We start from the raw sequence: 24,298 nt of genomic DNA on the forward strand, positions 1-24,298 counted from the left end.
GCTATCTGTGGGAAGAGGCTTCCAGAGACAGAAACCAGTCTGTGCAAAGGCCCTGAGGCAGCATACGGTGCCCGAATGTGCAAAGAAGAGCTAGGAGCATCATGGCTGAAGCAGAGTGAGCAAGCACGAGAGAGTGGAGGGCAAGGTCAGGCGGGTAAGGGGTGGAGGAAGGGCACTCAGGCCTTGTGGGGCATTTTAAGGACGTGGATTCTGATTCCGAGTGAAGTCTCTTCTCTGGATCACTATCCTAGTAATACCACCACTAGCTGCCACCAGCTTCAAGTTCATCTTCCACACTATGGCTGTCAGAAACCTTCATCTTTTCATCCCTTTCACTCCCCGGCTCTCTCGCTACCTTCAGGCCTGGACACACTCCCCTGCTGGGTATTCAAAGCCTCAGAAAACCTTGTTCCCACCCAGTTTTCCACTCCACACTTGAGCCTGTGAAACTAACTTTCTGCTCAAGCCTGTGAAACTAACTTTGAGGGCCTCAACGTACTAAGCTGTCCACCACCTCACACTGCACGTGTTGGTCTCACCGCCCAAGGGCCATTCAGCAGCAGCTGCTGCCTGACTTGCTCCTGCACACCCTTCTGGTCCCTTTCTCTGTGTGGCCTTCCCTGATCTGCCACCCCGTGTCCACCTCCCTGCCCCAGGTTGGGTCAGGCTGCCCCTCTTCTGGCTCATGCCCCCTAATATGGCACCCAAATTACTTCCATTTCTACTTCTTGCTCTTCTTCCATTTCTTCCTCTTCTTTCTCTAATGCTGCCACCACTGCTGCCACCTGTGCCAGCTACCATTCATGGAGGGCCGCTGTGTCCTGGGCACTGGGCCTGTCTCTGCAAAGGTACTGGGCTCCCTGAGGGCAGGGGCAGCCCCAAGGAGTGGCCTTTCTTCTGCAGCCCCTCAGAAGCCCACTCCCTCCCTCACTGCTCCAGCCTAGCCATACCCTGGTCTTATTGTGGCTCACATCTGCCCAGTTCTTCCAGCCTCAGGCCCCCTGCACTTGCTGCTTACTCCATCGGGAACGTTCTGTCCCCTGGACCATCACAGGGCTGGCCCCCTCACTTCACGTAGGTGCCTGCTTATGTACTACCTTCTGGTACCTGGCACATGATAGAAGCATAAAACTAAAATTTGTGCAATAAATGCTGATCAAAGTGAATGTTTTCTCTTCCTTGGATGTAGAAAAGCATATTTAATTCATATTTATTAATGCAAAAAAGCATTTACTAAATATGGCATATAAATAACTGATAACCTTAATGCTGGCTAAACGTAATACTATGAGGGTTAAAATAGCACCTTCCTCATAAAGCACATGGCATTCACAAAGAGGCAGCTTCTACTACAAAGGCTTTGAGAGTCGCAGGGTGTGTCATCATGGATGGAAACCCTGGGGCAACAAACTTGTGGACTGCCAGCTAGTGTTTGGCTCAGCTCACTGCACCCCGCCTGCTGGCCCCAGTATTCCGTTTCACTAGACTAGAATAATGGGCATGCTCCAGGGCACACCACCTTTTAGGGGTCACAACTTTAGTAATTTTTAAAGCTGAAGTAGCACCTGGAAGGACAGCAGGTATCGCTGGTGACCCAGATCCCACAGTCCTGGGGGAGTCAGCAGCCCAGAGAGGGTCCCCTCCACCGGGGTTCCTGCTCACTCTTCCTCTTAAGTACCTGTTTATAATGATGAGTCAACTATTACTGTTTTTAAAGATTACATTAATTAAATGATATTAAGTAACAAAATATGCATACTCCACCCTCTTTACACAAAGGATTTAAGATGGCTTCTAAAAATACAGAATCTTCAATAAAATAAAACTAGGCAAAGGAAAATGAGGGCAGAGGCAGCCAGGCCAACTGGTCCCTAGGAACTGAACCTCTCAAATGGGAGCGCCAAAAATGGCCCCATTAGAGGGTCCTGGCATCACTGTGACAGGGGCCCTGCAAGACGAGCTGCCAAGTGTCACTTTTAAAGAACAGCCCTGGCTGTAGTGAGGTAATCCATGACTCCACCAGGCTCACCCTCCTGGGGCAGGCTGGCACCCCAGAAGCATTCCATCAAAATAACGTCTTCCCCACTTCCTTCATCTCCCGACCTCATTCAGTAAACTCTGCTAGAATGTTATGTGCCTCTAGACACATTTGCTGAGGTCTAGCCCAACATTTTATTGCTAACTATGCTTCTAATTTTAGGGCCATGCCATTTCCATACAATTTCCACTCTCTGTTCAAATATGTTTCATCCTAAGGGCTTTCAACCAAGAACAGGCTGCCTCCACTCCTGTGAAAAATTAGAAGGGTAAAATAATTCTTACATTTATATAGCCCGGCAATTGCTAACGTGCATTTGTCTGTGTCATCTCACTTACTCCTTGCCCCAACCTTGCAGGGGGAGCCTTGTGATTCCCCTTTCAGAGGTAGGAGGCTGAGGCTCAGAGGACACTAAGGGGCTTGCCTGCTGCTCTGAATGGAGCAGGTAAGCTGGGGCGGAGGACTGTTAACTCAGTGCTCGCTGTACGGTGTCCCAACTGTTTATTGAAGTGAAAAACATCAGTGTGGGAGGGTGAGCCTCAGACTGGCCTGGGCTCAGTATATCTGCTGTGTTGCTTCAAACAGGTGTCCCTGCCTCTGTGGGCCTCCGTCTTTTCAACTGTATAATGGCACTCACATGTAGGACTGCTCTGAGCCCAGGCTCCTGCAAACAGTATGGTTCACCAAGTGTAGGTCACTCACCTATCCTGTCATTCTCCATCCTACAGGATATAACAGATACTTGAAAATGACTTTTAGAAAAAGTGCAATTTACCTGTTAGCCACCAGAGTGCAGTCAATTTCTGGTCGCTTTGTTTTGGGAATGACATACAGTGGGTACCTGTCTCCGTGGCGAATGAACACATGCACTGAGACCAGCTTAAAATGATGCGGGGCATGACCTGTGAGAGAGAAGCACATTGTCTGGTTATCACTCAATAGGTGTCAATCCTTTCACAAGGGGGCCAAGGGGATGACCTGGCCATGTTCGTGCCGGGAATCTGAGTGGGAGGCAGCAGGGGCCACCATGGGGTTGCAGAGCCACAGTGAACGGGCCTTGGCTGCCATGCCGGATGGGGGCCACTGAACAGTCTTACGAGGCGGGACAGAGGAACGTGAGTAGGCTGATTATGTCCCAGACCTCCTGGAAACCATGGGAGGCCGGTGAAATGCAGGCACAACTACTAATGTGGCCGCACTCACAGGCACAGACCAGGGAGAGATCCATGAAAATACTAGAAACAATGATTTCTGCTTTAAATCTTTCATAAGACAAGAGAGGCCATAAAGAGATCAATAATGATTCAACACTACGCTCTGATACACTTTTAGAAAAGCAAAACTTGTAGAAATTGCCTCACTTCTATGGCAAGACGCCAGCAGGACATCCTGTGGACATCCTAAGTCCCAAGAGGCTACCCTGAAAAGCACAGTGTCTCAACGTGCTGCGCTAGTGCCTGCCAAGGCCACCTTTCTACCTTGCTGCTGTCTCACTGAAGATCATGATGATGGCAAACATTTGTGGTGAGTTGATCGTGAGCCATGTGGTATGTTCAGAGCAGTTACTGAAACCTCCCCGGTCCCAGGCATAAGTCCTGCGAGTTACTCCCATTTTATAGAGGAGAATGCAAGGACCCAGGAACTCATTCAAGGGCACAGCCTGGTGGCAACTGCAGCACTTGGGTCCTGGCCATCTTGCTTCTTACCGTTGTGCAATGCTGCTGGAATAACTAGTCCCCAAAGGGGTGTCTGTCCTGGCGGCACAGTCAGGCCTACCTTCCATGCTACGCTCAGCCACGCTGGGGATGTTGCAGTACAAAAGAGCTTCGTAAACGGGGTCTGTCACAGGGGGCTCCGTCACAGGGTCGGGCATGATTCTCTTTCGACTCTTGCTACTTACTCCATTCTTAGCTGTTGACACCGGGATCAGGTGGACTGAAATGAAGCAAGGCAGGTTGTGATGCATAGTTCCTGGGGCGATTTCACTTTGAGGAGCTATTCTTGCACTGAGAATCAGGGTACACGTCAGTGGAGCAGAAGTCAGCTTCCCATTCGAGAAGGGCTTCTGAGCCCCAGTGTGTCCTGCCCCTTCCTCACTGCCACTACCCTCTCCTTGCCATCTACTCAACACCGGGGGGCATCCCAAGCAAAGGGGCCTCACTCAGGGCAGTTGGAGGAAGAACTCACACACTAACTTCTTAGGACCTGATAACCTCTTCCTAATGCCCTTCAATTCCAGTAACAACAAGGAGGAAAACCATCATCCCTCATTGAAGACCTGCTAGGTGCCAGATGTGGGTATCTGACATACCCCATTTATCATCATCTGCTTTATGCTTTGTGGGCCTTCAGAATCACTCATTTAACCCATGAGAGCACTTTACAGAAGAAAGCCAACGACCAAGGCATGTGTGGTGGGTGAAAGCCTGTCTCACGCTCACTCCTTGACTTCAGGCCAGCTTCCTTGCCACTGTCTTGGGGTGGCATGTGTGGGTCCTGCAGTCTGTGTGCTTGTCCATCTACCACCCTCATTCCATTAGTGAGCTGACCCTTCGCCACCACGTGTGGTCAGGCTGGACTGTCAGTCACAGTGTCCCTACCCTCTGGCAGGGGTGGACATGTGACCAGAGTTAATAAGGATAGTAATGGGGCAACTGGACTCCCTTTCCTTGAGACAGGTGACATATAGACAATAGAAGAGGTGCTCTTTTTCTTTTGGATGCTAATCTGTAAGAATGGAAATGTGGGGTTGCTCAGCCATCTAACCCTCGTGAACAGCCTCTGTCTCAGTGGTCCCGAATCTCTCCATGCCTAGGGAATGTGTTTGTAGCATCATAGATCCTCTACAACTCCCAACACAGTAATAGTCATACTTTCACCATCCGACCATTGAGGGAAATACATGAAAATAAGTGTGCTCATAGATCTATTTAACTTCTAAAAGGTTTATCAATCACCATAATATCTATACATACACACGAACAATAGCTAAAACAGGGACCAACCACCAGCCTAAATCAATGTAAATTCCCTAATTACTTCTACAAATTCTTCTGCATAAATATTTAAAACTTCCCTTTGGCAAACATGCCATAAACAAAGATAAAAGACAGGCAACACACTGAGAGAAAAATATTAGCAACTAACCTAACAAATGATTAATATCCAAAGTCCATAAGGGCCCCTACACCTGAAAAATCATTAAAGGATATGAACAGGCCAATTGCAGAAAAGTAAATACTAATGGCCAATAAACACACGAAGAGATGCTTAAGATTAGATAAATATAAAACAATGTGGTATTATTTTTCATAATTAAGTTTATTCATGATTAAAGAAACAAATCAAACAGTGGACTATATTAATAATTTTTCCTCATCAAACTGGCAAATCATGTTTTAATAACACTCAATATTGGGAAGGGTGTGAGAACCTGACGCTTCCAAACAGCGTAGGGGAGGGTGGAAATTGGCGCCTTTCAGGAGTGTTTGGCAGTAGCCATCAAAATGGAATATGTGTACTATTCCATTTTGTGTACTATTCTGTGCCTTGGAATCCATTCTGTATGTATAAAGATAGCGATGCCCACACACACAAATGTAAATGTATGGCCAAAGAGATTCCCTGCAGTGCTGTTTGTAATAACAAAAAAGGGAAATAACCTAAATATCCATTTCTAGCAGAACAGAATGTTATGTCCCTGCTGTGGAACGTTCTAGCCCAGTTAAAAAGAAGGGAAAACAATCAAAGATAAATTAAGTGAAGTGAATACACCAAGTCACTGGCTACTGATATAATCTTCTTTGTGTAAAGAAAAAAAAAACCATAAATGCATAAATATACAGGGATTGGTTTATTACGTAAATGCACAGAAAAAATGTCTAGAAGGTTACTCATCATAACACAGCAGTGGTTTTCCGCTGGGGAAGGATGGAATGGGGCGTGAGAAAGTATTTTTACTTGTTTCATCTATTCGCACACACACATACGTACAGTCAGGAGTTGTGTAACAATGGGGATGCACTGAGAAATGGTCCTTAGGCAATTTTGTCATAGTGTAAACATCATAGAGTGCACTTACACAAGCCTAGCTAGGAGAGCTTTCTACACACCCAGGCTATTTGGAACAGCCTGCTGCTCCTAGGTTACAAACCTGAACAGCCTGTTACTGCACTGAATGTTGTAGGCAGTTGTAACACAATGGTAAGTACATGTGTATCTAAACATGTCTCAACATAGAAAGAATACAGTAAAAATATGGTATTATAATATGGTACCACTGTCATATATGTGTTCTGTTGTTGATGGAAGTCATTATGTGGTACATGACTATATATATTTACAGTAAGCACATATTAATGTATTCTATATGTATAGAAATATATATTTCTATATTTCTATGCTGTCTAGGTATGCATTTTTTTTTTTTTTTACAGTGAACATATTTCCCATCATTACTTGTGTTACCAAAACAACAATCAGAGAGATACAGAACTGGTGATTCACCCACCCAACATTAGACCTTTGGTTGCTCCTAGAGCCACTTTCTTTCCAGTAGTTGGAAGGTGCTAGGATGACTAACACAGCCCAGGTGTTCAGAGGGAATTCACTACAGGGAGATTAGCACAAGAACATGGAAATACAGAAAAGTGCTAAGGCAGTCTCTTAGGGACCTGGCCCTTCTGGCTGGCTCAGTCCTTGATTCTGCTCTTTTGTGAAATATACCAAGTCCTGGCCCCTTGGCCATGCCTGTGGGCACACTTCCTTACGGTCTGGGCCAGGGAGAGAAGCAGCTAAGGAGACAGGATAATATGAGTGACACAGGGAAATGGAGGGGCACAGGTGAGGACAGTGGGTGTCCTAGAGTGCCCACAGTTTGCTAGTTCATCTGTAAGCACCCGGGGTGAGGCCTGTTGTGGCTGCCATTTGGGAACCATGGTGGTCGGGTGCAAACGACCCACCCATGACTCAAGGAAGCAGTGGTTTGAAAACCACAGATAAAGATCAGAATGAGACCTTCCATCCAGAAAGATTTTATCTGCTGCTTCCTCTGGTATCTGGGCCTGTCAACCTCGTCCGCTAGTTCAGAATGTGAGATCACCCTGTACTATCTGTGCCTCCCTGAGTCACCAGGACATGGCGTCAGTCCACAAGGGGCTCTCCCAATACCAGGCATTCAAAACAGGTCATGACCCACAGAAGCTGTGAGGAGAAGTCTCCCCAGCTCCATCTTGACCCCAATCCCAACCTGGTTCTCACTGTTCTGAGTTGCTCTGAGTCGCTCCACCCCACAGGATATTTCTCACTTATGCTCCGCTGTTTGCTGGCAACTCTACCCTCACCCTCTGCTCCTGAAATCTGGCCAACACTGTAACTGGTCCTACGGATCACCTCCTCCAGGAAGCCCACCCTGAATCCCCAGACAGTTCCCATATCCCTCTTCTATGAGCCTGCCCAGTTCCTGCTGCCATCATGGCTCACAGCATAGCATATGCAAGCAGGGGTATCCCAGTTTGTCACCCTGCCCTCAAGGGCTGGGACTGTGCCTCTTTCACATTTATGTCCCCTGCTGACTGACAGAGGATAGGTCTTCCAAAAATACCTGCTGAACTGGGCCAGACGCTGTGCTCCATGCTTTTGAGGAAATATCGCATGGACTCCTCATGTGGAGCACTGAGGGTTGCTGAGCCAGTCTGGGGTGAGGGGCATCCAAGACAGGCTTCCCAGAAGAGACACCTAGCGGGGCTTGAAAGGCTGATGAAGCTGGCTGTGTGGAGGGGAAGAGGAGAGGAGCAGAGGGTAGGCTGTGAAGCACAGCCAAACACGGCAGATGAGGGTCAGCAAGCTGGCTCAGGATATGCCTTGGGTCCCGTAAGGCCTGGTCAGGATGGCCTCACCAGGGTTGATGTACAGGCTGGGCTCCAGAAGGAAGGCTGGGAAGGGGCCTGGAGGAGCAGACCCCAGGCTGCAGCCGCCTCTGCCCTGGTGTGGTGCTACTCACCACATCAGCTCTTGAGGCTTGCCCTGATCATCTAGATAAAGGGAGCTGAGGGACAGACCCAGGGGCTGGGGTAGACACTGCTCCAGGACACTGCTCCTCCCAGCAGGCTTCGCCCAGGCCCCCCGTGCCTCTAGCTGTCCTGTGGGACAATCAGAAACTCTGCTGACCTCAAGCAGATGACAGCAGCTCAGATGTCACAGGGCAAGAGAAAGAGGCTGTGGGGGCGTCAGAAAGAATAGTGGGCAGATAAATAGATGGAAGGATAACGAGTTTCTTTATGTAGGTGGGAAAATTCATGAATCTAAATGAGTGCCCTGGGGCCACTGTGCCACCAGGACCAACATGAATAACATGATATATCTTTTACTGATGATTAACTCTGTACCAATAGGCATGCAATTTCTCTGTGGTGTGATTACCAAGTAGGAGGGCACATTTCCATAAGCTACCTTTGGAAATGAGCCTCTCTTTTATGGGTGGCGTTCTCTGCTCATCTCATCTACGATCACTTTCATCCTGTCCACACATCTATAACCCTCATGTGTAAAGATGCCGATAAGGTCGCAATTTCAAAGAAATGGCAGAGAACATGACCTCTAAAGCATCTCCTTGGGACCCTCCCTCTCAAAAGCAACCAAAAAATTTCTTAGAATCATGAGTAAAACAACCAGATGCTATCCTACGCAGGCTCCCTTCCCACTACCCTTCCCCACCCCATCTCCCAAATGCACAGTGGATGACTCCGTGTGTATTACTAGTAAACAGTCCCATAGCTATAGCTAGGATGCAAGCCAAACTGATCCTCTCTCTGCTTTTCCCAGCTTTGGATCTCAACCTAGAGTTGTATCCATCAGCCAGACAGTAGACCTCAGGTAGAGGCAGGTCAAGGGAGTTACCCAAAGTCCTTCAGCCTGTAAGCCCAGGCCTGCTCACCCACTAAGCTTGGTATTCATGCATTTGTCCATCCGGCCATCCAACATGCATGCAGCACATGCTGGGGATTCTTCAGAGAATAAAATGAACAAGGTCTCTGCCCTCACCGGGTTTACAATCCAGTTGTGGGGGAGAGTCAGACATTAAATAAGAAAAGCGGGGGAGAAAGCACATGGACCATAAGCAGAAAATAGCCTTCTCAGTCACCAGGCCCCCTGCACTCCCTGGTTGCCAGTTGGGGCGTGCAGGTATGGAAATGATGCAGTGAAGATATGGATACAAAGGAAATATTGGGAAGTTACCAGAGATGATGGCTAATACTGTGTGTCAACTTGACTGGGTTGAAGAACACAAAGTATTGCTCCTTGGTGTGCCTGTGAGGGTGTTGCCAAAGGAGATTAACATTTGAGTCAGTGGGCCAGGGGAGGCAGACCCACCCTTAATCTGGGTGGGCACAGTCTAACCAGCTGCCAATGCAGCTGGAATATAAGCAGGCAGAAAAATATGAATAGAGAGGCTGGCCTAGCCTCCCAACCTACATCTTTCTCCCGTGCTGGATGCATCCTGCCCTTGAACATCGGACTCCAAGTTCTTCAGTTTTGGAACTCGGACTGCTCTCCTTGCTCCCCAGCCTGCAGATGGCCTATTGTGGGACCTTGTGATCGTGTGAGTTAATACTTAATAAACTCCCATATATATATATATATCCTTCTAGAGAGCCCATGAGTTCTGTCCCTCTAGAGAGCCCAGGAATGGTCAATAACAGCTTTAAGCAAAACATGACCTAATCAATTAGACTTTGGTTAGTAGCTAACACTAGAAACTTGTCTAGAGACATGTTTCATCTAACGATGATTTGCTCATTTTGATTTTTGTTTATTCCATTGATGGTCCCCATGGAATAGAAAAAAGGAGGGAAAAGGTCAGGGTCAGAGTCAGATCATAAGAGCACAGGTTGCTAGGCCACAAGCCCCTGTCTGGCCTTTGAACCTCAGGGCACCTTAGTTATCCCTGAAACTCAACAACCCATGCGGCAGCAGATAAAGTGACAGCCAAGCATCTGCTGCCAGCTCATTATCTGGGAGTCACTTTGATTTGCACAAGGACACATCAGTTTCTTTCCCATAGGGTGCCAAGCCAACCTCCCTGATCTCCAGGTCACCTCCCTATACCAAGGCTCTAGGATAGGGCCAAGGACAGAAATCTACCTGCATACGTGGCCTTCTTCGTGCCTTAGGAAACTGCTGTAGGCAAGCTCCTCACAGGTGCCTTGAAACTGACTTTAATGGAGCACAAGGAAGGGCCCCATCCCTAGGTCAGCTCATCTCTTCCCACTTCCTTCTGTGGAGACAGACCCATCCTCCTTTGGGAGCAGCTCCTCTTCTCATGCCAACCCCATGGCCCGGTGGGGGGTGTCATGCTGCTCCTCCAGGACCATGTCTCCACCGTGCTAACTAGCCCAGGGATGGGGACCTGACTCTAGGCAGCTGTGCCAATAAGGGACCTTTCCAGGAAAGATAGGCTGTCCCATGTGGAAGACACTTCTGCAGTGGCACTCAGATGGCTTCCAAACCCCTCCCTCCTGCCATCCCCATGCTGTGTGACAGCCAAATCACCTGATTACACAGACACCTGGCAGATCACAGCTGGGTATCAGGGACCCAGAGTTTCCCGGGAAATGTGAGCATGATGAGACTAAAGTGTTGACTCAGCTCTGTCTCCATTGCTGTGGGCTCACCTGCCACACAAGTTACCCCACTGACTACACCAGCAAAGAACCTCTTGAGGCCAAGGTCCAGCTCCACTATCTGTTTTCTACCTTCCTAGCTCCAGGGTCTGCCTTGTCCTTTTTGGGGCTTCAGCACTGGGCCAGTCACCTCCTTAGGGGATTATAGTCACTTTTTCCTTGGAACTCCACTGAAGTCTGTCCTCAGTTGCCCCTGCTACCATGGTTCTGAATGCAGGGAGGTAGCCTGGGGCTGGGGGCTGCAAATGAGCTATAGTATTACAAAGATGTGAGTTCATGCCCTGGCTGTGTTACCTCCTAGCTGTGTGACCTGGGGCAAGTATCCCTGCTCTCTGTACCTCATTTCTTTCATCTGTCAAATGAAGGTGATGATACCTACAGATCAGGGTGGTAACGATGATGATGAGATACCACCTGTGAATGGATTCTGGTAAGGAATCAATACACGCTATTTTCAATTTTAAAAAAAGTGAGCGGGACATAGTGGTGCATGCCTAGAGTTCCAGCTACTCGGGGGACTGAGGCAGGAGGATCGCTTGAGCTCAGGAATTTGGGGCTGTAGTGAGCCCTGATCACACTACTGCATTCCAGCCTGGGTGACAGAGTGAGACCCCATCTTATAAATGAATGAATGAATGAATGAATAAATACTATTTTCTACATCCATCCCCTGGATGTGATTATTCCTGTTTCTTGCAGGCTCTTAAAAGGCACTCCCTTCAACTTGGGATCTGGAAGGGATATTAAACCCCTGTGTCCACCCCTTCACAAAAGCACAACCAGCCAATCTCCCTTCTCCTCTCGGCCACTTCGGTTTTAGCAGCTTTTCTGGCTCCCTTAAATACATTCAGCTTATCTGAGATAGTGCCTTCTCATAAGCTAAAACACCCCCAGTCCTGCCACCTAATTTCTCCAATTTCCTCCCCCAAATAAACCGAAAGTCTCTTGAATTCTCTCTCTCCTTCACTGGTCTGCCAAGGAATAATGACTCGCTCTGTCAATTCCCACAATTCCCTTAGTGCTCCTCAACCCACTAAATTATCTTAAATGCCCACCCTGTCTGTAACCTGTACTGAATTTTAAAAGTGCATTGTAACTGTCAAATGAAAACCAGAACCACAACAAAGAGCCTACAGTTGTTATCTGCCTCTCATCATCTGCTTTTAAAGGCCGGAGTGGGAATCATGTTATACAGGTGAAATGGGAGAAGTCAAGCCCACATTTGTAGACTTTCAGACACTTGGTTTTATATAAACGAGATTGAGCAAACAGTTGAATCCGCTTTTCCCATTTTGATCTATCCACTTTGAGCCGCAATACACCAACCTTTCTTGTTTTCCTCATTTTTAATGTTGCCTCATGGTGAACCACATTAGGTAAGAATTTATTAAGTGCTTCTGATATGCCTGGTAGCATTCAGGGAGCTGGAGAACTCCAGCAGAACTCAGGGCTGGGCATATCCTATCAGCCTGGAGCTCTGCTCCCTGGGCTATTTGCAAGCTCTATCTCCTCCCTCCCTGACCCTTTCCTCTGACATTTGCCTCCAGGACCTAAGTCCACCCATTGCTAGGGCATGGGGGGCCCCCCTGTGGCCTTGGCTTGAGCCCCAGTTGCAGCCTCTCAGAGGGTTCGGGAAACCCCACACTCTTCTGGGAGCTGCTGGTAACTGGCCTTACCCTAACAGGGCCATTGGATTAGATGATGCCAACACCAGACTCCAAATCAAGACAGAAGCTAGAAATAAGAGATTCCCAGGACAGGCCTCCAAAAGGAACCATGAAAAGAACCTGTCTCCTTAACCTTTTTGGGTCATGAAGGTTATGACCCTCATCTTTGAGAATCTGATAAAAACTATTGATCCTTATCTCTGAAAGAGTACCTTAAACACAGTCTTGTGAATTTGACTTCTGGGGGTTTTCTGGACCCCTGAAACCCCATGGGACAATGCAGAAGTCCACGGGTTCAGGCTAAGAACACAATGTACCTGGAAACAGGTTTTCAATTTCAACACTAAAGAAGAGATGAACACATTTTCTTTTTTCAAAATAAAAAGGAATCTTCAGGCTTCATAAAAACATGAATTCATCCTAAAATAGTCATTCAACACTAAAGTATAAAAAGAAAAGGAAAATCACCCATAAATCCTACCACCCAGAGAACCCCAAGGAATATTTTAGTGTATTTAAGTATCCATGTGCCCTGCCAGAGGCTACACATGTGCTTCTGTCCCTGCTCTGGTGGGAATGGTGACGGATGGTCACTAAGGCCCAAGGACACTGTTCTCTCTCCCCAAAGGAGCAAATAAGTTTCCTGTGTCTCAAAGGTCTGCAACCTACTGAGGCCACCAAACCAGCAAGCTGTCCTCGAGGGTGGGTAGGTTGTCTGTCTTCTCTGTAAAGGCTCAAAAGAGACAGCTAGGCAGGTGAGGGGCTTTGGGGAGGCCACCTCAAGGAAAGAGAGAATGTGGCCCAGGGTGGGGCCTGCACTCTCAGGCATCTGGACATCCCACAAGAGCTGCCCCACCCTCTGGTAGATACCTAGGGCTCATGTGGACAGGCAGACCCCTGGCCAGTGGAGTCCAGCCCCTCGGATGACACAGAGAAAAGAGAAAGGCAAAGAGAGGCAAGAGGTGATGCTGAAGCTCCAGCCAGATAAATCCTAGAGGGGGCCACGCATCCCATCCATCTCCCCATCCTCTCCCACCTGAACCCACCCCTGAGCTATGGCTCTGAGGCAGAGTGCATCTGCAGTGTGTGTGGCAGCCACACTGGCAGGATTGCAGGATGGTGAGGGAGTCCCAGAGCTCTCTCCCAGGTGTCTGCCCTACTTCACCCTCATGTACAGGATTTAGATTCTGCCCTTGTAGCCTCTTTTAGATCAGCCTCTTCCTTCCCTCTCGCAAGGTGAGGCTGCTAGTACGTGACAGGGCTCTGCCTCTGATCAGTATTCACTTCATTTCAAGGTGGGCTTCCTCCTTTTAATGTCATCAGCATGGGGCCAGAGCCCTGTCGCCAAGACAACAGGGAGTGAGTGGGGTCTGTGCTGGGTGGCTTGGCTCAGCGGGCGCACACTCTGCCTGTCAGACTCCAGCTGGCCTCGTGCTCTCCCTGCAGTGGGTACAGCCATGTAAATCCTGTGGCTTTCTATTCTGTTCATCTCTTCAGTGGAACTTGGAGATCTACAGGCACTCTCCTGAATTCACTGAATACTTCTACTGATGCTTTCTATTTTTACTAACTAGCCATGATAGTATTTGCTCTTGCTGACTCAAGACACACACACACACACACACACACACACACACACACTCTCTCTCTCTCTCTCTCTCTCTCTCTTCTCTCCCCCTTGCCCCTGTATAAAGGTACTATTTTTAAATTTAATATATTATGCACAACCTTCCAAGTCAATAGAGACAGGTCTATGTGATCACGAGGTAATGGGGTATTTACTGTTGTACCAGTTGGTTGCCTTCTCCTTTGTTTCCTATTATAAATGATGCTGCAGTAAACATCTTTAAACAGCTATCTCTATCCCCTCATCTAATTATAACAACTTCTGTAAGATAAGGAAGGGAAAGGGAGAAAGGGATAGAGAGGGAGGGAGAGAGGGAAGGAGGAGAGAGGGAGGGGGAGAGAGGGAAGAGGGAGAGAGGGAGGAGGGAGAGAGGAAGGAGGGAGAGGGAGGGAGGGAGAGAGGGAGGAGGGAGAGAGGGAGGGAGAGAGAGGGGGAGAGAAGGAAGGAGGGAGGGAATGGGTGAGGTCATTATCTAGCTCCACCCTGAAAGAAAACTAGAAATGATCCACAGACATAAATGTGTCCATTCTCAGCTTGCAGAAGAACCTGCTACATGATACTCTCACCTTCTCACCCCAATGCATCTACAACATGAGCTTAAGAAATTGTGACAGTAGCTTATTTGTCAGATTTAATTTTGTCACTCATCTATGGTGGGTTTTTTTTTTTTTTCACCTGTAGATATTTAACTCTATGTGACAACTGGACATAAAGTGTTCTGAGGAAAAGCAAAATTAAAACTCCCAGAAATCAATCAGAAAGTAAAATCTTTAAGAAAAGGACCAAAATTAATTTTTAAAACCCACAAAATTTAAAACTTTGGTCACAGTGATGAGATGGCAATACGACAGAACTCTTAGGTTAAAAATGTAAACCTTCACTTTCAATTTCTCATACTTTTTGTCTCCAGCTCAACATAATAAAAGCCCAGGAGGAAGCGCACTGGGGCTTTTAGAATAGAGGACACAGTACGTTAGACCCTGGGCATTCTAAGGGCTTGCATCCCCAAACCTTTTCCATGAGGCATACTGAGATCTTCATGCATCCCCAGATTCAAACATACCACTCTGTGCTTTTCTCCATTGAACGTACACAGGACAAAGAACAGAGGACAACCACCTCCCCTGGCTGTGTGGCAGGACCTGGCTTCCTCAGCAGCTGAGCACCTCACTCCCCGCGACTTTCATCCAGATGTGTGCCTCAGCAGAATCACTATCACCATGGACTACAGATCTCAGGGGTCTCTGCAAAGAGGCGAAACCACAAATGCTAATGGCCATCTACAAGAGTGAGCAGGATTGAGGACACGAGGGTCTGAACCACCTAGGAAGGTGTCACAGCAGCCTGGCACCTGTCAGGGCTCCTCGCTTGCCTACTCAGAGGCAGTTCTGTGTTAATGTACTCACTGTTCTATTAAGCATTGTTGTTTTCTTTCTTAGCGGATATCAGACCGAAAAGCAGCACAGAAAAAGGAAGGGGACATAGGGGATCAGGGCCACAGGAAACATGATAGCTCTGCAGGTGGAGCTCCCAGGGAAACTATGCACGCTCTTTCCCTCTCTCCCCCTCCCCCTGTCTCTCCCTCTCCCCCCACCACCCGTCTCTCCCTCTCTTCCCCATACCGGCTCTCCCTTTCCTCCCCACCGTCTCTCCCTCCCCTCCCCACCGTCTCTCCTCTCTCCCCTCCTCCCCGTTCTCCCCTCCTCTCCCCGCCATCCCTCTCCTCCCCTCCTCCCCCCATCTCTCTTCTCCCTCTCTTCCCCCAGTCTCTTCTCCCCTCTCTCCCCCCCCCCCCTCTCCCTCTCTCCCCCCAGTCTCTCCCTCTCCTCTCCCCCAGTCTCCTCCCTCCCTCCCCCGGTCTCTCCCACTCTCCCCCCATTCTCTCCCTCTCTTCCCCCATCTCTCTCCCCCCTCTCTCTCCCTCACTCTCCCCTCTCCTCCCCTCTCCCCCCCTCTCTCTCTCCCTTCTCCTCCCTCTCCTCTCCCACTCTCTCTCTTCCTCCTCCCTCTCTCCCCTCCCTCTCCCCCACTCCCCCTCTCCCTCCCTCTCTCCCCCATCTCTCTCTCTCTCCCCCAGTCCTCTCCCTCTCTCTCCCTCCCCCCTCTCCCTCTCTCCTCCACCTCTCCCTCTCTCCCCCAGTCTCTCCCTCTCTCCCCCATCTCTCCTCTCCCCCCAGTCTCTCCCTCTCTCCCCCAGTCTCTCCCCTCTTCCCCCATCTCTCTCCCCCCCCAGTCTCTCCCACTCTCCCCCCCTCTCTCTCCCTCTCTTCCCCCAGTCTCTCCCTCTCTCCCCCAGTCCTCTCCCTCTCTCCCCCAGTCTCTCCCTCTCTCCCCCAGTCTCTCCCTCTCTCCCCCATCTCTCCTCTCTCCTCCCAGTCTCTCCCTCTCTCCCTGACTGCATCTCTCCCTCTCTCCCCCCAGTCTCTCCCTCTCTCCCCCAGTCTCTCCCTCTCTCCTCTCCCCCAGTCTCCTCCCTCTCTCCCCCAGTCTCTCCCTCTCTCCCCCAGTCTCTCCCTCTCTCCCCCCAGTCCTCTCCCTCTTCCTCTCCCCTGTCTCTCCCCTCTCCCCCACCTCTCCCTCTCTCCCCCCAGTCTCCTCCCTCCTCTCCCCCCATCTCTCCGCTCTCTCCCCCAGTCCTCTCTCTCTCTCCCCCAGTCTCTCCCTCTCTCCCCCAGTCTCCTCCCTCTCTCCTCCCAGTCTCTCCCCTCTCTCCTCCAGTCTCTCCCTCTCTCCCTGACTGCATCTCTCCCTCTCCTCTCCCCAGTCCTCTCCCGCTCTTTCCCCCCAGTCCTCTCCCTCTCTCCCCTGTCTCTCCCACTCTCCCCCGTCTCTCCCCTCTCCCCCCATCTCCTCCCTCTCTCCCCCCATCTCTCCCTCCTCTCCCCCAGTCTCTCTCTCTCTCCCCCAGTCTCTCCCTCTCTCCCCCAGTCTCTCCCTCTCTCCCCCAGTCTCTCCCTCTCTCCCCCAGTCTCTCCCTCTCTCCCCCTTCTCTCCCTCTCTCCCCCAGTCTCTCCCTCTCTCCCCCAGTCTCCTCCCTCTCTTTCCCCCCAGTCCTCCCCTCTCTCCCCCCAGTCTCTCCCTCTCTTCCCCCAGTCTCTCCCTCTCTCCCCCCAGTCTCTCCACTCTCTCCCCCATCTCTCCCTCTCTCCCCCCATCTCTCCCTCTCTCCCCCCTTCTCCTCCCTCTCTCCCCAGTCTCCTTCCCTCTCTCCCCCAGTCTCCTCCCTCTCTCCCCCAGTCCCCCTCTCGCCTCTCTCCCCCAGCCTCTCCCTCTCTCCCCCAGTCTCTCCCTCTCTCTCCCCCCAGTCTCTCCCTCTCTCCCCCGTCTCTCCCTCTCTCCCCCGTCTCTCCCTCTCTCTCTCCCCCACTACATCTCTCCCTCTCTCCCCCACTACATCTCTCCCGCTCCCTCCCCCACTACTCTCTCCTCTCCCTCTCTCCCCCAGTCTCTCCCCCCAGTCTCTCCCTCTCTTCTCTCTGTCTCTCCCTCTCTCCCCATCTCTCCCTCTCTCCCCACCGTCTCTCCCTCTCTCACACAGACAGAGCTGGCTAAGCGGGCCTCCTCAGCTCCCCACCTGAGAACTTCTAAGCAGGTTGCCCCCTTGGCTTCCAGACCACTCCTGTCCGCAGGCCACCTCCTGGCTGCTGCTGTTCTGTCTCCTTCGTGGCCCCTTGTCCTCTGTCTGCCCAGATTTTCTTCTTTGGCTCTCTTTTCCATCTGCACCACAGGGCACAAATTCAGAAGCTGAGAGGGACTAGGTAGGTGGGTGCTGTGACGACCGGGAGAGCACTACCCCCGCCCAAGGAGGCACTCAGCTGCCTGGCTCCTGCCAGCGGCCCCTGTAATGCACTGTGGGCCTCAGGTTGCTGGAGAGTCTGGTTTTTCAAAGAGGGGCTGGAAGTTTACATGAAATTGCCTGGTTTTAAAACACTGGTAAATAAATTTAAAAATCTAAAAACAGGGGTTGGGCCAAACAAAACAAGTTCACAGGCTGTTGGTCTGGAGCAGCTTCCACTGCTCCAAGGAGCCCTGGTCCTCTGGAAACCAGGGCTTCACCAGCAGGGAATACAAAGTCCCCAGACGGTGGCTTCTGACAGGTCTCTCACAGGCCTCAGACCGTCAGGTCCACTCTTAGGCAGGACACTGCATCCAGTGGGCCTGTTGGCTACCTCCAGTGATGTCCATGCCCTTCAATGACTGCTCCTAGACTGGTCTCTTTCCTGCCCTGCCCCCAGCTTGTCCTGCTGCCTGGGCACTGTCCCACTTCCCTTCTCGCTCTGAGCACTTTCCCTTGGCCTCTCCCTTCAGACCCAGGGAGCCACTAGCCCCACATGGTTGACTTCCCAGTCTGTGTCCTGAGAATTTACTTCCACCTTTGGCAGACTTATCCCAGAAGGAGATGAGACATTTATGTGAATGAATGCATGCATGAATGAAGTATCTACTGAACTCCCCAAGCCAGACTCCTGGGTGCCGTGGTAGAGTCCCCTTGACCCCGTCATCCTAGCCCCACGACACCACTCAATTAGCTAGAGTCCCACAGAACCACCATGATGTCTCTTGGCTTTGCTTCTTCCTTTCAGGGTCAATACCTTCATTGGGGCCACCCTCAGCTTGCTACTAGATGAGCAAAACAGCCTCCGAGGTGCCTCCCAGCATCACCCTTTCCACCAGCCTCTGAACTGGCAGTTCTTAGATTTTGTGTGCATTAGACTCACCCAGGGAGTCTGTTAAAGATGCAGATTTCTGGGTTCCGCTACCACCAAGATTCTGATTCTGTAAGGAAGGGCACAAAATGTGCTTTTTTTCTGGTTTTGGAACACGCGTTTTGACAAGCTTCCCAAGTGCCTCTGATGAAGGTGCTTTGGAAAACACTGTGCTGGACTGTAGTCTTTCCAAGACACAAATCTGATGGTATCTTCCTTTCTTCAGTGGCTCCTCACAGCCTCAGGAGTAGTATAGTGATAGGAGGTAGGTCCCAGACTTCGTTCCAACTTCACAGCTACCCACAGGTGACTCACCCGGGCCTGTTCTCTCACTCTGTCTTTGCACATTTGGCCAGGGGCACCTGTACTCAACTGCCTCCTTGACCACTCCTGCTTTCCTTAAAGGATGAACTCAGATGCCACCTCTTTTAGGGGGTCCTCCCCAACTCCGACATGGATTGGGTTCCTGTGCTCTAGTCTCTCATACTACCCTTCCATAAATGATCTCTAATTCATTTGTTTAACAAACACATACGTAGTGATTACTATGTGCCAGGGACTGTTCCGGGTGTTTTATAAATATTAGCTTGCTGAATCCTTTGCCAACCCTATGAAATAGGAACTATCATTGTCCCCATTTTACAGATGGGGAAATCAAGGCACAGAGAGGGTAAAGAAGTTGCCTGAGGTCACATAGCTGGTAAGTGGCAGGACAAGGATTTGATCCAGGCAGTCTGGCTCCAGAGCCCATGTTCTTTCTGACCCCACTGTGCCGCTGCCTCTTACCTGTCCCAGCACACAGCACCTGGTATTCCAGGGTGTCTGCTTGTGATTATTTTCCACTGGACAAAGAACTCCCTGGGGCCCCTGAGAGATTAAACTCTCAGCCTGGGGCCAAACACACAGTGGAAACTAAAGAACATTTGCTAAAGAACAAAGTGTCACATACTCATGGCACTGGATCAATGAGAAAAGATAAAATTCATAAAACCTCAGAGTTTAAAGAGACTTTAAATGGGATCAGACTCAATGACCTGTCCAATACTTCACTCTTCAAAGAGCAGCCCTCCAGGGCTTGCAGACTCCAGTGACGGAGAACACACTATCCATTCCACCTCTGCGTGGCACTGACTTTTAGCAAGTTCTACCAGATGCTTAACTGAAATGTGTCTCCACGTTCACCTCCTCTTGCAGAGAGGGCCCTTCATATACTGACGACAACCTTCACTCTCATTTTGGCAGGTTAGCCCTCCTCTTGTCCTCTTTTCCCACTGGGAATCTGAATCTCCAGTTCACCGTGAGCATTCCCTTCGACTCTGCTCTGGCCAATCAGGGCCTTGCCCAAGAGGGAAACCCCAGATATGGGTGCCATGTGCGCAGTATAAATTAACCCCATCATGGCCAACACACTCTGATGAAAAACAAATACATGTGTGATCTACTTCAGAAGGTTTCCCCACCAAGTGCCTGAAGTAACATAAGCTCTGGCAACTTCTGGAACACCAGAAGCCCTGGTTTCTGATGATGGTGCACTATGACGGAACTCTGCGCTGGTTTGCTTAAAAGGTTTGCGTTGGCTATGCTTCCATGAGCCAAGGGTTTTCCTATAACATCTCTGTTGTCACAGCAACCTTGCAAAACAGCAATAATTAACTCTATTTTATAGAAGAAGGAACAGGACACACAGTCGCTTAGCAGGGAAGCTCACATTGAAATTATGATTTGAGAGCCTGCGTGCTCCTGTCACGCCACCATTTTGGGAATGGTGGTCAGAACATGGAGAAATGAGCATAACATCAGCATTAAGAAAATGCAAGGGCCAAGGAAGGAAGTGAATGATTACAAATGAGCACAAAAAGCAGAAACATAACTCATGATTCCTAAGTCTTCACATCCTGACAGTCTTTCCTTGTTGCACTAAAGGAGTCCTTTAATTTGAAGTTACTTTTCCACTTGTATGTATTTTAACCACAATAACTAAAAATATCTATGCCTTGCCTGTTCCCTTCTACAATTCAAACATCAGACATTTCAGAGTGTTTCACCTTCCAAACACAAAACATTAAAGACTTGAAAACATAAATGGAATTATTTTTATTAAAGACTACTAGCATATAGCAAGTCACGAGCACCATTTAAGATGAACATATTTTGAGAAACTATGAACTGTATCTTAATATTTTCTGTATTTCCTTGCTACCTCCACCTCCACAGTGTAGAAAAATGTCCAACACATATAAGCACTTAATAAATATATGTGGGTTCACTATATAGTTTCTGTTTCCAGAGGAAGACATACTTATTTAAACAATCTGATTTTTGAATCGTATCCTGGGCTATTTCTTTTTCATATTCAAAACATCAGAAAAAGAAAACTACCAACAAGACCAAATAAAATATATGATCATTTCAGATAACAAAGCCATACTCTTTACTTAAAGCATGAGAAAACCAAGTTATATTTAGTTGTCTCAAATATGTTACTTAAAATAATCACATGTGCTAATTTGGTATTCAAAAATAAGAAGAAATGGTAAAGAAAAAAGTCCACATATTTTAGGATAAGAATGAGAACATAAGTGGTATATAAGCGTAAACCTGTGTGTTATGAATTAGTGCTGTTTCTTGCAGCATAATACTAAGCAACCAACAAAGCAATTAAATAAATGGAGCAATTAAACTCATTTCTACAGAAATGGGGAAATTCCAAAGTTACGGTTTACCTAAAAGAAGAAGAGCAGTAAGAACGTCCATATCTTAATATCTTTCCGATCTCCAACGTATCCAAGAATAAAGAGCTCAGACCCAGCCAGGCTAATTTACCCTGCAAAATTTTCCTTAAAAAAGTATGGCTGAAAATTGGCTGTCCTAAAACAGAAGGTACTTTCAGAAGAGTTATATAAGCAAAACACACAGGCCAATTCAGTGACGTGGAAACCACCTCATGCAAGAGAAATGCCACAAACACAAGTAACACACATTCATGTCTCAGAACCTGTCAGCCTCTCAAAATAAAATCAGGGTTGATTGTAACATCCTACCTCTCCAACCAAAGGATGGAAAATTTTTAACGAAAATTTATAAACAATTAAACTACTGAAAATCTTACCACACTTTTTGGAAATGATTCATATTTTACAATTCATTTGCCATATGGAATATTTTTAAACTTCTGATGCCCACCTTCTTTTGACCTCTTTTCCAATTCTGGAAGGATAAAATGAGAATTTTTAATTCTCTTTACTATTAGAAATAGCCTGTCATATGCATGTGCATGGGAATATGTCACAATTGGAAGTGAATCAGGGAAACTTCCTCAAAGCCTCCTCTCTTGAAACCACCTTCTCCTAGAGCCAAGCCTTCCCCATGTTCCTCTGTGCACTCATAACATTCCTCTCACCCAGCCACCTGCCCTTCTTTCCATCATTCAAACTGCAACAGAAATGCCCCTCCTCACACACCTGTCCTGAGTGGTGTGGGTACCAACTGCTTGTCTCCCACCCATCAAGGTGAGGTGGTTAAATGGAGAGAAGGCAGGTGACAACAACAATACAATTCCTGGCATCACAGAGATGTTTTCTCAGCTTCAAATACACAGCAACAGAAGGAAAGAAAATCAGGGTCCGGGGGGCGGAGCAAGATGGCCGAATAGGAACAGCTCCAGTCTCCAACTCCCAGCGTGAGCAACACAGAAGACCGGTGATTTCTGCATTTTCAACTGAGGTACTGGGGTCATCTCACTAGGGAGTGCCGGACAATCGGTGCGGGTCAGCTGCTGCAGCCTGACCAGCGTGAGCTGAAGCAGGGCGAGGCATCGCCTCACCTGGAAGTGCAAGGGGGAAGGGAATCCGTTTCCCTAGCCAGGGGAACTGAGACACACAACACCTGGAAAATCGGGTAACTCCCACCCCAATACTGCGCTTTAAGCAAACAGGCACACCAGGAGAATATATCCCACACCTGGCCGGGAGGGTCCCACGCCCACGGAGCCTCCCTCACTGCTAACACAGCAGTCTGCAGCCATCTATCCGCAAGGCAGCAGCCAGGCTGGGGGAGGGGCGCCCGCCATTGCTGAGGCTTAAGTAGGTAAACAAAGCGGCTGGGAAGCTCGACCTGGGTGGAGCTCACAGCAGCTCAAGGAAGCCTGCCTGTCTCGGTAGACTCCACCTCTGGGGACAGTGCACAGCTGAAGACCAATAGGGGAAGCAGCGGGGGCCGGTGCAGACGCGAACAACTCTGTCTGACAGCTTTGGGGAGAGCCGTGGATCTCCCAACGCAGAGGTTGAGATCTGAGAACGGACAGACTGCCTGCTCAGGGGGTCCCTGACCCCTCAGTAGCCTAGCTGGGAGACATCCCCCACTAGGGGCAGTCTGACACCCCACACCTCACAGGGTGGAGTACACCCTGAGAGGAAGCTTCCAAAGAAGAATCAGACAGGTACACTCGCTGTTCAGCAATATTCTATCGTCGGCAACCTCTGCTGCTGATACCCAGGCAAACAGGGTCTGGAGTGGACCTCAAGCAATCTCCAACAGACCAACAGACAGTCCTTCTGACTGTCAGACGGAAAACTATCAAACAGGAAGGACACCTATACCAAAACCCCATCAGTACGTCACCATCATCAAAGACCAGAGACAGATAAAACCACAAAGATGGGGAAGAAGCAGGGCAGAAAAGCTGGAAATTCAAAAAATAAGAGCGCATCTCCCCCTGCAAAGGAGTGCAGCCCATCGCCAGCAACGGATCAAAGCTGGTCAGAGAATGACTTTGACGAGATGAGAGAAGAAGGCTTCAGTCCATCAAACTCCTCAGAGCTAAAGGAGGAATTACGTACCCAGCGCAAAGAAACTAAAAATCTTGAAAAAAGAGTGGAAGAATTGACAGCTAGACTAATTAATGCAGAGAAGATCATAAACGAAATGACAGAGATGAAAACCATGACACGAGAAATACGTGACAAATGCACAAGCTTCAGTAACCGACTCGATCAACTGGAAAAAAGAGTATCAGCGATTGAGGATCAAATGAATGAAATGAAGCGAGAAGAGAAACCAAAAGAAAAAAAGAAGAAAAAGAAATGAACAAAGCCTGCAAGAAGTCTGGGATTATGTAAAAAGACCAAATCTACGTCTGATTGGGGTGCCTGAAAGTGAGGGGGAAAATGGAACCAAGTTGGAAAACACTCTTCAGGATATCATCCAGGAGAACTTCCCCAACCTAGTAGGGCAGGCCAACATTCAAATTCAGGAAATACAGAGAATGCCACAAAGATACTCCTCCAGAAGAGCAACTCCAAGACACATAATTGCCAGATTCACCAAAGTGTGAAATGAAGGAAAAAATCTTAAGGGCAGCCAGAGAGAAAGGTCGGGTTACCCACAAAGGGAAGCCCATCAGACTAACAGCAGATCTCTCGGCAGAAACTCTACAAGCCAGAAGAGAGTGGGGGCCAATATTCAACGTTCTTAAAGAAAAGAATTTTAAACCCAGAATTTCATATCCAGCCAAACTAAGTTTCATCAGTGAAGGAGAAATAAAATCCTTTACAGATAAGCAAATGCTTAGAGATTTTGTC

General features: G+C 48.8%; 1 protein-coding gene across 4 annotated transcripts in view; it reads right to left on the minus strand.

Annotated features, from left to right (window-relative positions):
* The window catches only part of PXYLP1 (2-phosphoxylose phosphatase 1), a 71,358-nt gene that overhangs the window by 11,512 nt on the left and 35,548 nt on the right, over positions 1-24,298 (minus strand). For 2 of the 4 annotated variants that reach the window (XM_033212481.1, XM_033212482.1), the window contains exons 3-4: positions 3,815-3,973; positions 2,814-2,940 (exon numbers count right to left, since the gene is read on the minus strand). In XM_033212481.1, the coding sequence (XP_033068372.1) occupies positions 2,814-2,940; positions 3,815-3,973 (286 nt within the window). Of the gene's footprint in view, positions 1-2,813; positions 2,941-3,814; positions 3,974-7,640; positions 9,587-21,442; positions 21,626-24,298 lie in introns of those variants that run through there. The other 2 variants (XM_033212484.1, XM_033212483.1) reach the window with 2 other exon arrangements.

This window comes from Trachypithecus francoisi, unplaced genomic scaffold (genome assembly GCF_009764315.1).
Source record: "Trachypithecus francoisi isolate TF-2019V2 unplaced genomic scaffold, Tfra_2.0 Lachesis_group0, whole genome shotgun sequence".
Lineage (NCBI taxonomy): Eukaryota > Metazoa > Chordata > Mammalia > Primates > Cercopithecidae > Trachypithecus > Trachypithecus francoisi.